This window comes from Cicer arietinum, chromosome 4 (genome assembly GCF_000331145.2).
Source record: "Cicer arietinum cultivar CDC Frontier isolate Library 1 chromosome 4, Cicar.CDCFrontier_v2.0, whole genome shotgun sequence".
NCBI classification, from domain to species: domain Eukaryota; kingdom Viridiplantae; phylum Streptophyta; class Magnoliopsida; order Fabales; family Fabaceae; genus Cicer; species Cicer arietinum.
The window spans coordinates 40,103,878-40,121,835 of record NC_021163.2 but is presented as its reverse complement, the minus strand read 5'-3'; the positions used below and the strand labels follow the sequence as shown (position 1 = coordinate 40,121,835).

General features: G+C 30.6%; 1 protein-coding gene and 1 pseudogene across 1 annotated transcript; both read left to right on the top strand.

Annotated features, from left to right (window-relative positions):
* Positions 1-2,315: 2,315 nt before the first annotated feature.
* LOC101500318 (uncharacterized) lies at positions 2,316-9,267 on the top strand (annotated as a pseudogene).
* Positions 9,268-12,317: 3,050 nt separating this feature from the next.
* LOC101495099 (bZIP transcription factor 50) lies at positions 12,318-16,659 on the top strand. The gene is made up of 3 exons (XM_004514666.4): positions 12,318-12,867; positions 14,709-14,932; positions 16,250-16,659. The coding sequence occupies exons 1-3, from the start codon at positions 12,509-12,511 to the stop codon at positions 16,495-16,497; spliced, it is 831 nt and encodes a 276-aa protein (XP_004514723.1). The 5' UTR covers positions 12,318-12,508; the 3' UTR covers positions 16,498-16,659.
* The last annotated feature ends 1,299 nt before the right edge of the window (positions 16,660-17,958 follow it).

Below are 17,958 nucleotides of genomic sequence, written 5' to 3'. Positions count from 1 at the left end.
TCAAACTTTCATACTTTATAAATAATATATTACATTTTATTTTATGAATAATACTGGTTCGTTTATTTTATAGAAAATCAAGTCATATTTTATTTTATTTTTAACAATTAATATCAATCAATAATCGCAATTCAGTACAGTACGGTTTCCAAAATCAATATGGTTTGAAAATGTACGCTTTAATGACAATTATGTGTTTTGTGAAATATTGATAAAATTTTTGGTTAAGCAATATCAAATATTTATTGTTCCTAAATTGGTTTAGCATTGTCAATGTAGTTTTTGGTAAGATTAAAATTATATAATATTGCTTATCATGATATAAATAAAATTTTAGATTTAACATGAAAGAAAAATTAACCTCCATCATGAAACAATAACTACCTCTATCATAAACAAACTTTTTGGTTCAATGTTATTATTATAGGATTGGTGTTTAATTGATTAATGTCTTTAGGAACAGTAATATGGAAAATATTGATATGTTGTCTATTGAAAAAATATAAACTCAGTGATTATTCGTATATCTCTATATTTAAAAAATTATATATGACTAAAGAGCAAATTGATTACTATCTTAAATAATTGTATTTTTTTTTTGTTGCATAATACAACATAAGTTACACAATTAGGCTATAAAATAACTCAAACTTTCATACTTTATAAATAATATATTACATTTTATTTTATGAACCAAACTGGTTTGTTTATTTTATAGAAAATCAAGTCATATTTTATTTTTTTTTAACAATTAATATCAATCAATAATGACAATTCAGTGCAATACGGTTCCCAAAATCAATATGGTTTGATAATGTACGGTTTAATGACAACTATGTGTTTTGTGAAATATTGATAAAGTTTTTGGTTAAGCAATATCAAATATTTATTATTCCTAAATTCGTTTAGCATTGTCAATGTAGTTTTTGGTAAGATTAAAATATATAATATTGCTTATCATGATATAAATAAAGTTACAGACAAATTAAGTTACCTGAAATTAAGTTTATTGAAAATATGAGTTTATTTCAAGATTTAAGTTATGAATTTGATTAAATTTGCATTTTATTGAAGATGATAATGAATTATATGAGCTTTGTTTGAACATTTTGATGATTTTATTTTTTTTTATTTTTGTAAAAAAAATGACAACATTGTTGATATTTTAAAACATAAAATATCAAATTGTCACTTAAAATTAAAATAAAGAACTAAAACGTTACCTAAAATTAAGTTAAGGAACCGCAGACGTAATTTAGCCAAATATATAATATTGCTTAGACTAAATTACATATGTAGTCCCTTAATTTAATTTCAGGTAACGTTTTAGTCCTTTATTTTAATTTTAAGTGACAATTTGATATTTTATGTTTTAAAATATCAACAATGTTGTCCTTTTTTTTACAAAAATTCAAAAAAATCATCAAAATTTTCAAACAAAACTTATAAAATTCATTATCATCTTCAATAAAATGCAAATTTAATCAAATTCATAACTTAAATCTTGAAATAAACTCATATTTTCATTCTTTATTTGATGTTATTGGAGATAAAAATATGAGTTTATTTGAACATTTGAGTTATGGATTCGATGAAATTTGCATTATATTGAAGATAATTATTAATTTTATGGGTTTTGGTAGAAAATTTTGATGATTTTTTTGAATTTTTGTAAAAAAAAGGATAACATTGTTGATATTTTAAAATATAAAATATCAAATTGTCACTTAAAATTAAAATAAATGACCAACTCGGGAAAAAAAAAAAGATAAAGGACTAAAACGTTAACTGAAATTAAGTTAAGGGACCACGAATGTAATTTAGCCTATTACTTATCATGATATAAATAAAATTTTAGATTTAACATGAAAAACAAAAAACAAATAAAAACTAACATTCATCCTGAAACAATAACTACCTCTATCATGAAACAAAAATTAACCTCCATCATGAAACAAAAATAATTGTATATCTACATCATGCAGATAATCATAAAAGATAATATGGATGATTACACTATTGTTAGAAAAATGAGAGCTACAAAAGCAAGACATAAAAGGAAAACTATATTGGACAAAAGGAGAGCAAAAAGGATGAAACTTGATTGTCACTCTACTATGTCCAATCACAATTCTGAATTAAATGTTATATGTCATCATCAAAGAATTCTTTTGTCTAATATTACATTGAGTGTTAACAACAAATGTTCAATATCTTCTTTTAATCAGAGTTACACCTCAAACATAAAGACAGGGGGGAATGTTATACAAAGTCAACCACATTCAAATTTCTGCCATCGGACAAAAGGAAAGCAAATGTCTAGACTACATGCTTTAGGGGCTAATCTTTTCAGAAAATTTCAAAATGATGATTCAGATTCATGTTCAACATCAAAAGCATTACCAAACGTGCTCCCATTAAACACACAGACATATGAAAATGACAATAACGACGATGACTTACATGTCTCGGATCCTGAGTTCGATGATAGTGAAGGTACATACCGTATTAGCCAAATATACGATTTATCTTATGAAAATCATGTACGAACTAAATGCAAATGAACAAACTAAAATGATTCCCTTAATAGATGCAGTTGATGATGTCGCGAATAGTAATACTGATGAAGATAAAGTTTTCCTCAACAATAACACGTTTGAAGAATCTGCCAATAGACAAGGTTGATGTAGCTAAATATCACTAGAAGGGGGGTTGAATAGGGATTTTGCTGTTAAAATTAATTTTCAAGTGTTTTTTCAAACTATCCTCTCGCAGAGGATGGCAAGCCCGAGGATGGGTTTTTCAAACTTTCAGATTTCAGCTGAGCTAAAGAGTGAGAGAAAGATATGAGAATGCCACACACTGTTTTTATACTAGTTCACCCAATGAAGGCTACGTCCAGTCCTCACACTTTTGTGAGATTTCACTAATGTTCAAACAGATCAACCTCTCACAGAGGATGATTACAAAGTGTGTATTCTTTAGCTTCACCAAGCTTACAATCAGATTTCAAATATTTCCAAGTGTATCTCACGTGGAAATTACAATGTGATATGAGAGTGATTGATTCTAAATACTTTCTCAAAGGATTTACAAAGATCTAATGTAGGATTGTAGAAAGTATGAAGAGAAGATGGATGTTGCTTCTTAAAAGCTTTAAAATCCTTGATTTTTTTTGATGCAATGTGTTGTGTTTTTTTATGAAGAAGAGCTTGCTGCCTTTTATAGAAGTCTTATGATGTTCACTTCATATGCCAAGCTTTTTATGACCGTTGGAAAATCAATTCAAACAGCCCAAGGTCTTTTCTTATAATTACGAAACCGTCATCCAGCTGTCCTTGGACAGATGCAGTCCATCCTCAAGTACGAGGTTGCAGATTTTCTGGAAACTTGGGGCATGTGTTGTCCTTTTCTCTTTCCTGTCTTTAAGGCTTGTAAGACCATGTGATGTCCTTTTCGTTCTTCTTTATTCAATGCTTGTAAAGGCTTCATGTGAAGTCCTTTTCTCTTTCCTTTCTTTAAGACATGTGATGACTTTCACTTTTGGCTTGTTTATTGTTGCTTTTCTGAAGATTGACTTTATATTGTTTTTTAATTCACACAAGAGTGATCTATAGGTCTTCTTGTAGCCTTTGCACATGATGTGATGGGTTGCTTTTTCAAATGTGTTGACCATAGACCCATCCTAGTGTAATCCTTTCTTGTTCCTTTCTTTTGCCATCTTACTCCTTTTCTTCAAAAGCTTTTCTTTATTTATTCTTTAATAAAGTTTTGCCTTTGTTTAAAGAATCAAACACTTTATTCTTTAATATTGTTTTGCCTTTAATAAAACAATTCATTTTAACGGGGATGAGTATTCTGCAGATTTGAATATTCATCAACTCGCGAGACAATCCTCAGCATTTTCCATCCTCCAGATTTAACTCAGAATTTTCTTCTTTTTGCCTTAATGAATAATAACATGTTTTCTTATATGAATACACTCAAAAACACAGATTAGTCATTAACCTCAATCATAATCTTTTAATTAATTTTGTTATCATTAAAACCATTTGAGAGAGATTTTGTCTCAACAAAGGTCTATTTATGAATTTTAAGGTTATAATTTAATATGTTTAATATTTAATATGTTAGAAAGTAGTTAATATTAAATTACTTGATGTTGATTTATTTCAGTATATTCTGATCTTGGCAATGCCATGATTAAATGCAATTATTGTGGAGCAAACATGTAGTACCAAGAACGAATGAATAAAAGTTCTCATTCTGCAAATCCAAAATTTTCCATGTGTTGCGGAAATGGAAAAGTGCAACTTCCCCTACTAAAGACACCACCACCACTTCTTCAAAAACTACTTTTCACGCATGCCTCCCCAAAAAGTAAAGACTTCCAACAACATATTACGATATATAATATGATGTTTGCATTCACTTCTCCGGGAGCAAAGTTGGACAATAGGTTTAATACTGGACGAGGACCAGCAAATATGAGAATACAAGGTCAAACATGTAACAGGATAGGCAGTTTGTTACCACTACCTGGTGAAACACCCAAGTTTGCACAACCATATATTTATGATACTGAAAATGAGATCCAAAACAGAATCCAATGATTCAGGTAAACTTATCATCTATAAGTATTATGTTAGCATTTTTAATATACATTTTATCAATTATATTATGTTCAGTAAGCATCTATAGCAACAAATAAACACAAAATTGAGTATACAATTTCATATAGTTATCGGACATTCATTAATATATAATAATAATAATAATAATAATAATAATAATAATAATAATAATAATAATAATAATAATAATAGAGAGAGAGAGAGAGAGAAATGTCATGCTAATTTATAATTTTTTTAATCTAAAATATCAATAAATTTTGGATTTTTAAATCATATGCCTTAAAAATAACTGCATGTGTCCTATCACATTTTTCAATACTAACAATTTCATATTATAAATTATGAATATATAGAAACAATAATATTGATCAACAGACATTTCAAGAGCTTAGTAACATGTTTTACCAATACAACATACATGCTCAATCATTTAAAACGACAAGAGTACGATTGCAAGATAATCAAGAGCATGATTTGAAACTACGCTTGATTTCTGAAAGATCATCTGATGGAAGATTATATAACCAACCAACTGTGTCTGAAGTGGCTGCACTAATAGTTGGTGATGTGGATATAGGTTCAAAAAGAGATATTATAATGGAGACACAAAGTGGTAAACTAAAAAGGATTGACGAGTTCCATCCAAGTTATTTAGCATATCAATATCCTTTGCTATTCCCTTATGGTAAAGATGGTTATAGACGAAAAATTGCTCATAGAGAGACATCAGGAACCAAGAGTGCTAAGCGGAATCGACTTACAATACGAGAATGGCTTGCATATAGAATTATGTCAAGGGATCATGAAGCACAAACAATCATGAGATCAAGAAGATTACTCCAACAATTCTTGGTTGATGGATTCACAATGATGGAGGGATAAAATCTCAAGTGGTTAAGAAACAACCAATCAAAATTGCGAGTTGAAAAATATCGCAGTTTGAATGATAAATAGGGAAACAACCAAGTTCAAGGTTCAAATAAGGGTAAGAGAGTTGTGTTACCAGCAACATATGTCGGTAGTCGTCATTACATGGATAACTTATACTTTGACGGTATGGCTATTTGTAGCTATGTTGGGTTTCCTGACCTTTTTATTACATTTACATGTAATCCTAATTGGCCAGAAGTCCAATGATTGTTGGCATCAAATCATTTAAAAGCTACTGATCGTTCAGACATAATTGCAAGAATATTTAAAATGAAGTTTGACGAGCTACTAGCAGATTTGACAAAGAAACAAGTTCTTGACAAAATACTTGCATGTAAGTAATGTTCTTAATATTTATAAATAGTTTATATGTTGTAAACTTATATGCTCATCATGTGATAAATGGAAAATTTACCTTTATAGATATGTACAACATTGAATTTCAAAAGTGAGGTTTGCCACATGCCCATATCTTGATATTCCTTCATCCATCAACAAAATACTCAACATCAGATGATATTGACAAAATAATTTCAACTGAAATTCCGAACCATGTCGATGATCCAGAATTGTACAATTTGGTCAAATCACACATGATACATGGACCATGTGGTTTATCAAACCAAAAAGCACCGTGCACAAAAGATAGAAAATGTACAAAGTTATTTCCCAAAAAGTACCAAGATAGAACAATTGTTGATCAAGATGGATTTGCCGTGTATAAAAGAAGTCATAATACACAAACAATTGAGAAGAATGGCATCCATTTAGATAATCGGTTTGTTGTCCCATACAACCAAGGTTTGCTTCGTAAGTATCAAGCTCACATCAACACGAAATGGTGTAATCAAAGTACATCAATCAAGTACTTATTTAAGTACATCAACAAAGGTTGTGATAGAATAACTGCAACGATACTGCCAAATGAATCATCGCCCGGAGAACCAGAAGTTGATGAAATTAAACAATATCTTGATTGTAGATATGTGTCACCCAGTGAAGCGTGTTGGAGAATCTTAGCTTTCCCAATACATGGAAGAAAATCGGTTGTTGAAAGATTGTATTTCCACTTACAAGGTGAACAGTCAATTTATTATCATGATTATGAAAATATTAATAATGTTTTGCAAAAACCATCAGTTACAGAATCCATGTTCACCTCATTGATGGAAGTAAATAAGGTATATCCCCAAGCTGGAGAATTAACATATAGCAAATTTGTGTCCAAGTTTGTATATGTTAAAAGTAAAAGATATTGGAAACCACAGACTAAAGGGTATACAGTTGGAAGACTTATATGGGTTCCACCATGTACAGGAGAGTTATATTATTTGAGAATGATGCTCACTCATGTCAAAGGCCCACAAAGTTATGAAGAAATAAAGACATTTTCTAATTTTATTTATGATAGCTTTCAAAATGTATGTTTTGCAATGGGGTTGCTTGGAGATGATAAAGAATACATTGAAGCTATCAAAGAGGCACATAAATGGGGATCTGGATATTTCTTGCGGAAACTTTGTGTCACCATGCTCTTGGCAAGTACTATGAATCGACCAGCTCATGTGTGGAATAAGAGTTGGCATTGGTTAGCATTGGTTGACCACAAAGGTATATAATTAATTATCCAATTACTATATTTTATTATGATAATATTACTCCAACTACAATAGTGGTCAATTGTTGTTCGCTGATACTAAATTATTTTAGAAATAATATCTTAAAGTTATCATACTAGAAGCATATTTTATTTGTTGCACAAACTAAATGGTTTTCTTATTGAATTCATTCATTTGTTTTTATATGTTACCTTACAAAATAATTTACTATTCCCAACTCATTCCAATCAAAAAATATATACGCATCATCATACCAAATTTAATTAGCTTTATCGATACCAACATAAAATACATCTCATGCTATTACTCCATCTACAATAGAATTAAAAATTTCTATGTTATTAGATTTGATGCTAAATGATAAGGAGATTCAAAATTTAACCCTCATGAAAATTGAGAAACATTTGCAAGATAACAGAAATAGCTTAAAGGAATACAAGCCAATGCCATATCCAAAAGGATGTATGATGACACAATTGAGGAATAGACTCATTTATGAAGAACGTAACTACAATGTAGCAGAACAGTTTCAAGAGTTTCAAACTTTGTACGCAACGCTTACAGGTTAGTTGACAAAAGGGGGGAGTATTTTTTTCTTTACGGCTACGGTGGCACATGAAAAACATTTATGTGGCGAACGTTGGCTTCAAAAATACGTTCAGGAAAGCAAATTGTGTAGACAGTGGCCTCAAGTGGAATAGCGTCACTATTGCTACCAGGTGGGAGAACAACACATTCAAAGTTAAAAATTCATGTTCCTACACTAGAGTCGTCTACATGTAATATAGATAAATGTAGTGATCATGCAGAACTACTGAAGGCAACCAAATTAATCATATGGGATGAAGCGCCTATGGCTCATAAATTTTGTTTTGAGGCACTTGATAAAACATTGAAAAATGTCATGAGTGAAACTAAGTTCAAAAATACTATCTTTGGAGGCAAGGTTGTAGTATTTGGTGGAGATTTTAGGCAAATTTTATCGGTTATCCCAAGAGGAAGCCGATCAGATATTGTTAATGCAACAATTAACTCTTCCTATATTTGGGATCATTGTCAAGTGTTATGACTCATGAAAAACATGTGTTTATTGCCAACAATGCAAAGAGAAAATATGGATGAACTTAAACAATTTTTAGAATGGATCTTAAAATTAGGAGATGGGAAGCTTTCAGAGCCTAATGACGGTCATGCAGAGATCCAAATACCACCAGAGTTGACAATCACTAACTTCAATGATCCACTTCAAGCAAGCGTTCAAAGCACATATCCAAATTTAATCCAAAATTACAAGAATGAAGATTTTTTGCAATGTAGAGCAATTTTGGCATCAACAATAGAGATTGTTGATTCAATAAATGAATATGTGATGAGCTTATTACCATATATTATTATTATTATTATTATTATTATTATTATTATTATTAAATCTTTATTTATATAATTATAGTTATTTAATTATGTGTATATCCAATTAATATCATTGATTTATTGCACTAATTATAGGAGAAGAAAATGAGTATTTAAGTTCAGATTCCGTTGATCGTTCAGAAAGTCATGGAAATGAATCTTTTGATATCCTTACACTTGAATTTTTGAGCACATTAACTACCTCAGGCCTTCCAAACCACAAAATAAAACTAAAAGTTGGAACTCCAATCATGCTTTTGCGAAATCTTGATCAATCTGAAGGTTTGTGTAATGGAACAAGACTTATTGTTACAAGACTTGCAAATCATGTGCTCGAAGCAAAGATAATTTCAGGAAAAAATACTGGAAACTTGATATATATCCCACGAATGTCTATGTCACCTTCTCAATCACCTTGGTCTTTCAAGCTAATTAGGAGACAATTTCCCATTGTTGTTTCCTATGGTATGACAATCAATAAATCACAAGGACAATCATTGGACTACGTTGGGATATACATGTCAAAACCAGTCTTTAGTCATGGTCAATTATATGTAGCTATTTCAAGAGTTAAAAGCAAGAATGGGTTGAAGATTTTAAGACATGACAAATATAAGCAGGCATCATATACAACAAACAATGTTGTATACAAAGAGGTTTTCCAATCTCTTTGATTTGTAAGTATATTATTTTCTTTAATTATTCCATATAAAGACTTTAAAAAAAAATATACAACTATACACATTGAAAGCATCTAAATGATCAACATAACCTATAAATTTAGATCATCACTCACTTATTCAACTTTTCAATAAGTTAAAAGTTGTTGCTTAATTATTTAGTAATTCATATTGTACTTTAGACTAATCTATTGAGTATTTCATCATGGATATGCCACATTAATGCTTTACCATAATATACATAAATCTAATTTAACAAATATGTTTAGTTTTATAGTAAACAATACAATTAGCAATTTGGATTTTTTTGGGTCGATTTTTGCAATAGAAAGACAATTTTCAATCATTATTATTTTGCTGAGATGGATCGTCAACTAACATTGAACACGTTATAGACATAAATACTACAGAGAATGTAGTCGAACCATTAAAACACTACGCGAAAAATGGTATTTTACAGCGCTTTTTTTAAGCCACTTACAGCGCTTTTTCAAAAAATTAAGCGTTGTAGTATCCAGCGCTGTAAAAAGATACAACAGCGCTCTTTAAAATAAAAAAAGCGTTGTAAATCTCTTCTAAAAACGCGATGCTTGTTGTATTAGTTTTACGGCGCTTTTTAAAAAAAGCGTTGTAATATGCATTCCTTTATTTCAATTAGATCTCTTTCTGGGATTATAACAACAATCTCCTTCATAAATCGTAATATACAGTATCCGCAGTCTATGTTGTTAGTTTGACGAGAGCACTATAAAATAAAACATATAAGTCAATAAATATTTGTGGATTGATTGTTAATGAAATTGTAAAGCCATACATTTCAAACCTTTATTGGAATCCATGTGATTTATTTGATTTTTGCTTCGACACTGTAGCACCCATTTGAGCTCGGAAAACTTGTAAAACACTATCAAATAAATGTGATTATTATCATTAACAGACACAATATATATATATATATATATAAGAAATAAATGAATAAATGAATACAATACCTGAAGAGTGCGAAGAAATACGTAGAGTTCATAGGGTTACGGTTTCGTTTAAGAAGAAATAGCGAGAATGCGCAGAAATACGAACGGTTCGTAGGACAGAGTAGGGCTCTCATTGAGAAGAGTACGTAATAATGTTCGTAGGGATAGTAACAAATATGGAGATGATTTGCAATGGAGATGGTTAACAATATGGTTCGTAGGGACATTAGGGTTCGCAATGAGAAGGATAATGAAGAGGAGAAGGACACTGAAGTGTAGTGAAGTTTATGTAATAAAGACGAAACTGAAGCGATTTACTGTTATATTTTATTTTTTAAAAGCCTATTACAGCGCTTTTTGTAAAGAGCGCTGTAAAAGACCTCCTTATTTTATTTTTTAAAAACTTATTACAGCGCTTTTTTTAAAGAGTGCTGTAAAAGTGCAATGTAAAAGACCTCCTTATTTTACTTTTAAAAGCCTATTACAGCGCTTTTTTTAAAGAGCGCTGTAAAAGTGCGCTGTAAAAGACCTCCTTATTTTACTTTTAAAAGCCTATTACAGCGGTTTTTTTAAAGTGCGCTGTAAAAGACCTCCTTATTTTACTTTTAAAAGCCTATTACAGCGTTTTTTTAAAGAGCGCTGTAAAAGACCTCTTTATTTTATTTTTTAAAAGCCTATTACAGCGCTTTTTTTAAAGAGCGTTGTAAAAGACCTTCTTATTTTATTTTTTAAAAGCCTATTACAGCGCTTTTTTTAAAGAGCGCTGTAAAAGACCTCCTTATTTTACTTTTAAAAGCCTATTACAGCGCTTTTTTAAAGAGCGCTGTAAAAGACCTCCTTATTTTATTTTTTAAAAGCCTATTACAGCGCTTTTTTTTAAAGAGCGTTGTAAAATACCTCCTTATTTTACTTTTAAAAGCCTATTACAGCGCTTTTTAAAAAAGCGCTATAAAAGACCTCCTTATTTTATTTTTTAAAAGCCTATTACAGCGCTTTTTTAAAGAGCGCTGTAAAAGACCTCCTTATTTTATTTTTTGAAAGTCTATTACAGCGCTTTTTTACAGACTTTTTAAAGCGCTTGTCCAAAAGCGCTGTAAAAGACCTCCTTATTTTTTTTTAAAAACTTTTTTACAGCGCTTTTCCAAAAAGCGCTCTAATAGGTCCTTTAATTATGTGAAATCAAAGTCTTTTAAAGCGCTTGTCAAAAAAGCGTTGTTGTATCCTCCATTATTTTTAAAATATCATACAACAGCGCTTGTATTTATTAAGCGCTAGCGCGCTATAAAATGTCATTTTTGGCGTAGTGAAAGTTAAAGTATGTTGTTAACTCTATTTCTCACATTATGTTATCTCATCAAATAATCAAAATACAATTGAAATTACATCATAAGATCATACTAATTAACATGCAGATTATGTTACAGGCCTTTGGTGCTGACACTTGATGCAAATTATGTTATACGGCTTTGGTGCAGATTATGACCCTTAATGCGAATAAATACAATGAAGTTGTCTTTCGATATTACAAAAGTCATTGATGATACATTATTAATTAAACATCAAAATCCAACCTACAATGATTGATAATGTATGGATGACATTTCTACTGTAAACTTCTTTATATGGAAAACATATTTTAGTAAACTATGATTTATTATTACGATAATTTCATTGTAACTTGCATGTTCATTGTCTTGAAAATTTATTTTCTACCAATCAATATTATTTGGAATACTTCATAGCAACCACAATACTATCACTAATAAATTTTCGTGAAATTTTAACTCTCACAAATACAACCACATCATAAATTATTTATATTAATAACTTGTACGATTAATATATTAATTTGGTAATTATCAACTACAGTAATTAACTTCGTTTATTTTATTTTATTTATTATAAAAAATACTTAATTAAATAAAAATATCGCACCGTATTATACTAGCTAGTGGGACGAAAAGTAGAATTTTTTGTCTCTATATTTACGGGCCACGTGTAAGAGTGATTCCACTAAATACAATCCGATTGGCTTAGTGACGCCATAAGAATTCCACTACGCGGTTACTTCCTCCCCTCCCATTTTTTCTTCTTTTCCTTAGTCACCAAGACTCTTCGTCAACAGTTTACATTTTTTTGTTTTTGTAACCCTTCTTCCATGTACTACCTTCACTAATAATAATTCCATTCAATCACTCATCACCATCTTCTTCTTCTTCTTCTTCTTCTTCTTCTTCTTCTTCTTCTTCAGAATCTCTGGTTCCATGAACAATCTAGAAGGCCAAGACCCATTAGCCCAACTGGATTGGGAGTCTTTCTTCGACAAGTTACCAGAATTCGAAGTCGGCGACTTTTTTCCGGAGAATCAAAACTTTGATCCTCCTATTCCCGTCGTTGACGAACCTCCCTCTCTGTCGGATATTGAGAACTTGCTCATGACAGATTTGCGTGATGCCGAGGAAACCGTGTCGTCCGAGTCCGACTATGATAAACTTCTGGCGGAGATTCTCGTGGAACCGCTCCCTGAATCGGATGAAGGTTTGGTTCCGTCTCATAAAGACAGAGTCGATCCATTAACTCCCGAAGTGCTTCCGCATGAACCCGTGTCAAAGAAGGAAATAAGGTAAATAAACAACAGTTTATATTAACAATTATTATGAGATTGTTCGATTACATATATGTTACAAATCCAATGTATTTTGATTTGGAATCCATCCCCTGTAATTAGGATAGACTAGAGATATTAATTAGTTTATACGAATCATGAATTATTCTTTTCCTTAATTTTCTGATAGTGTGTCAACAGCTCAAACTTGAACTACTCGGAGTTTGGAGGCCTTATTCAGGAGTTTAAAGTATTTCATTGGTCCCACATTAACTTTTCAGTTAACTTTGTTAGACAACATACTCATACGGTCGCTCATTTGTTAGCTAGGACGTTCTTCTGCTGCCATGGACGTTATTACTATTGAAATGCTATAAGAATCATGAATTGTTTTTTATTTCTATTTTCACCTATCTGTATTTCACTGAGAGCTTAGTAAAATCTATGAAGTATAAACTCCAACACGGACACTTCGACACTCCTAATGTAAAAAATATAGGACACCGATAAGTAGCCCATAAGAGTTATAGAAACCGCTTGTAGAAACTTTATGCTAAGCTTACTCTCTTTCATTCATATAAACAACTTATACTTATTATAACAAAGTAACCTATTTAGTCACAGTAACCTATTTTTGCATATGTTACATGTTTCTTTGTTTCCTATATAAATTTTACAAGTAGAATTTTTTTATTCAACATATAGTTTATGAAACTGAGTATAAAAAATTAGTTTATGAAACTAAAAATATGTAATTTTCAATATAAAAACCACAACCTACCTTTGCTTTCTTCTCTGTGTGTGTGTGTGTGTATTATTTTGGGTGGATCATTTGTTATTGTTGGACTTGGTTGCAGTAGATGTTGGGCACTTGGGATCAAGGTTTTATGAACATCATTCTCTTATTTTAAAATCACGCGTACTGAATAAGTATTTAATCATGCTGCAGAGCATTAACTGCATAAGTGTTTAAAAGAATTTATAAAAACAAGTTAATATTATTATTTTTTGACAAAGATAAAAACAAGTTATGACAAGCATTTTTAACTAATTTTTTTAAGTGGCCTATGATAGTTTATCGAAACATTTTATTCATAATTTATGCAACATTTACTCTTATTTCCTCTAAAATCGTACTCTTATAAAGAAATATATTTTACATATGTTAGAACTTCCTTTCACTCTGTATTCATAAAACTTTATAAGTAGAAATTTCTTATTAAAAAGTTCAGTTTGTAGAATTAACGATGTGTGTTTTCAATAAAAAAATGTTTCCAATCTACTTATTTTTTTCTTCTCATGTGTGTATGTGTGAATTATTTTGGGAAGATTATTTGTTATTGTTGGACTTGGATGCAGTAGATGTAGCAGTTTGATGTTGTTGGGAACTTGGCATCAGGATTTTATGAATATTGTTGTGAAGGCAGTGCACTAGAAGTTTATGCCACCAACTTTTCTTTTGAAAAAACATTTTTTTTTCTTCAGTATTTTAATACCTTATTACCTTTCTTGTGACTGGACTCAGTTTGATCTCAATGGTTGCACATGCACGATATAATGATGGTGAATTTAGTAGTGTGCAGTGTGCTATTAAATTCACAATTATAACATATAACAAACGCTAATGTGGTATTTGCAATGTAATAAAATTAATTTAATGCAGTGAAAAATTTGTATTTTCACTATTTTGAGACTTTGGAATTTTGGTAGAGTTCAACCAAGTTTATATTCATACAGTTAGATTCCGTTTGTAGTTAATGGAATAATGCTTGATTGTTTGTTGTATTATTTGTTTTGTAAATATTTCCTCTAAATTGAGGGGCCCTTCTAAAGAGATGTTTTTGATATGTGAATTTCAGGCAGATTAGGAACAGGGATGCTGCTGTAAGATCAAGAGAGAGGAAGAAGATGTATGTGAAAAACCTTGAGACGAAGAGTAGGTATTTTGAAGGGGAATGCAGAAGGCTGGAGCATTTGCTCCAATGTTGCTATGCTGAGAACCATGCTTTGCGGCTTTGTTTGCAATCACGTGGTGCATTTGGTGCTTCCATGACCATGCAGGAGTCTGCTGTGCTCTTGTTGGGTAAGGCTTGCTATTGCGAATCACATTGCCTCTGCTTCTTTGCTGTTGCCATTTTATTTTCTGTAGTGTAATTCAAAGGCTAAAAAGTAAACCCATATGGAAGATAGAATTTTTTTTTTGACGTCATATGGAAGATAGCAACGACGTCGCTTGATTGATTTGGTTTCATTATGGCATGGTTTGTTTGTGTGACCTAAAAAACGTTGCTTATTTTCTTGATTGGATGGATCTTGTGCTAATGCTCTACAGTTTTATCTATTGGCTTTATCATAGTTCTCGTAGTTATAACCTTAATCTTTAGCTAGTAAAGTTGTTGCAGATATATTTATGAAAACCTGAATCATTCAATGCTAATAACTTGTTTTAATTTGCAAGAGTATTTCCTTTCTTTGTTAGTCTCATAACTGCTATTATTTATTTTGTATTTTGTGGATCAGATGTTAAAAACGTCTTTAGGTTTTAATGGATTTTGCAGATCAAAAGTACTGAGTGAATTCATTTTATGTTTAGCAGTATTGTCAATAGCATAGCGGTGTAGTGGAGTAGCCACTGGCTGCTTTAAAAAATGCAGAAGTCGAGCGATTAAGTGTAGCGGCCATAGCAGCTGTTATAGGCTTATAGCGGCCAATATAGTGGCTGTTGCGGTGCTATAGCACCGCAGCTCATAATGAGACTTCTAAAACTCATAAAACTCCCATCCGATTTAAATGCTAGAGCTTTTCGATTGATGTATTTTAAGAATTTTGCACTTAAACGTCATAACAGTGTTTTGGCTTCTCCTCTCTCACTCAGTCTCATTCATGCTATAATTGTTCACCCTCTCACTGATCAATCAGAACTAGATATTGAGTTTTTATGTATGTAGTAGAAACTATAGTAAAAATTATATTAACTGTATAAAAATTTCAAAATAGTTGTCATCCTGCTATCTGCTTTCTTGTATGGTATTTTTGAGGTTGGCTCCACTCTATGGGATTGATAGCAGTGATGTTTAGGCTTTTGTGTCTAAACGGGGAAAAAATTGGGTTGTATGTATAATAATGACAATCACAAAACCACGTGTTGGTCTTCGTGAGAATGAAAGTCTACCTCCTTTTGCTATGATCCAGATTTGTATTCTTGTGCAAAATATATAAACATTCAAAACACTCAGAGAAGAATAAGATTCCCTTTATGCATGCTGAATAGAAAGTCATGTGAGATGTCAGTTCCATTGTGGCCATATTCAGAGAGAGTTTTATTTAATTTAATGGAGTTCATGTTAATTAGATTATCATATTTATTTACAAATATTGATCGTATATATTCATGTTGCAGAATCCCTGCTGCTGGGTTCCCTGCTATGGTTCATGGGCATCATATGCCAACTCAGTCTACCCCTCATACTGTGGCTAACAGTGTTACCTACAAGAGAAAACAACATGGAACAGAAAGGTCTAATAAAAGTGGCTCTAAAAGGGCCAAAAAGTAAAAACTCTGAGTATTTATTGACTCAGTCGTTTGTAACAAGTAGAAGATGCCAAGCTTCAAGAACAAAAATGAAAGTCGATTTTCTCATGTTCTAAAACTTTTGAAGTGGGGCCTTTCAGGTGTTCTGTTCCTTCCTTCTTTCTTTGCCTTTTCTTTCTGTTTCTATATTTATTGAGATTTTTAGATAGAGTTGTAAACCGAACATGTTGGAGTCATATTTATCAGTATCAGCTTCTATGTTTTCTTGTTTGAACTTATTATAGGACTATAGTGTGCTCTGTGTTCTTCCTATTTGAAACATGGAAGCTATTTTTGTATGTAGACCGCATGGGTTTTTTATTTTTAGTGCTTATAAACAATAGTTTTTCTTTTCAACCAAAAGATCTCTCTGACCATCTTAGCCAAAACCATTTAAAAACCCAAAGCAAGCCACCTACAAAGGCTAGAGTTCCCCTCTCTAAATCCACCATGGAATCTCTTCTTCCATGAATCATTATCCAGCATTATTGACCACCAATACTAGGACCACCACTATCCTTTTACCCATCCCACATTCTAATAATTAATTGTTTTTTGTTAGGAACAAAATATATTTTTCCTAGTAGGCACTTTGAATTTTTTACCTTATTGACTACCATGCGTGCGCTCCGATTTCAAATATTAAACAATTAAGTTACTATTCTATTTGGCTATTATGTGTGTGCAGTGCGATTTCTAACACCAAACAATTAAGTTGTTAGCAATAGTTACTTAGAGGTACTTCATATTTGATTATTGCAAATATTATCCCTTTTTAAAATAATTTTTTTAATGATAGTCATTCTAGATTCACTTTTTAAAAAACTAAATTCATATACTTATTTTAAAATCATTATATGGATTAAATTTATTTTTTAGTTTAAAATCGATTATAAAATCGATTGTCGTTAAATAATCAGTTTTTGATTATGCAATTGGTTTAAGATTTTTAATTGATTTGTGTATTTTTAACTAATTTAAAAACTTGATATTATATACAAAAATTTAATGCAGTTTGTTAATTTCAAGAATTTGATGCATTATAAAACTATTATGATAAAACTACAAGCAAACTTGAACATATTTCTCTTTTTATTACCTTAAACAAATCCACACTACATAATTCAATCAATAATGAAAGTATGTAAATTATAATTTATGCACTGTATTACATCACAATTAATAACACACTCCAAATTTAACAACGGAAGATAAAAAAAGATGAAAAATTTAAAAATAATTTATAATAGGGTAAAATATTGACCATATATATATATATATATATATATATATATATATATATATATATATATATATAACATTTATATAAATATGAAAGAAAAAAAGATGGTTAAACTTATATAAGATGTCAAAAGGAAAATAGGAATAAAAAATCTAAAATGAACAAAAAGACTAATTTGTACAAAATGAAGTATTTAAAAATGAGTTATGTATTTATGCATTATTTTAAAATTAAAGGTACGAACTTTATTTTATAAAACAAGGCAAATGTTTTTTTTTATGAAATAGGTTTTTTT

Coding starts and splice junctions, on each gene's coding strand:
- LOC101495099 (XM_004514666.4), top strand. CDS start 12,509: ATGAACAATCTAGAAGGCCAAGACCCATTAGCCCAACTGGATTGGGAG. Junction 12,868..14,708: donor GTGTCAAAGAAGGAAATAAG/GTAAATAAACAA, acceptor TGTGAATTTCAG/GCAGATTAGGAACAGGGATG. Junction 14,933..16,249: donor GTCTGCTGTGCTCTTGTTGG/GTAAGGCTTGCT, acceptor TTCATGTTGCAG/AATCCCTGCTGCTGGGTTCC.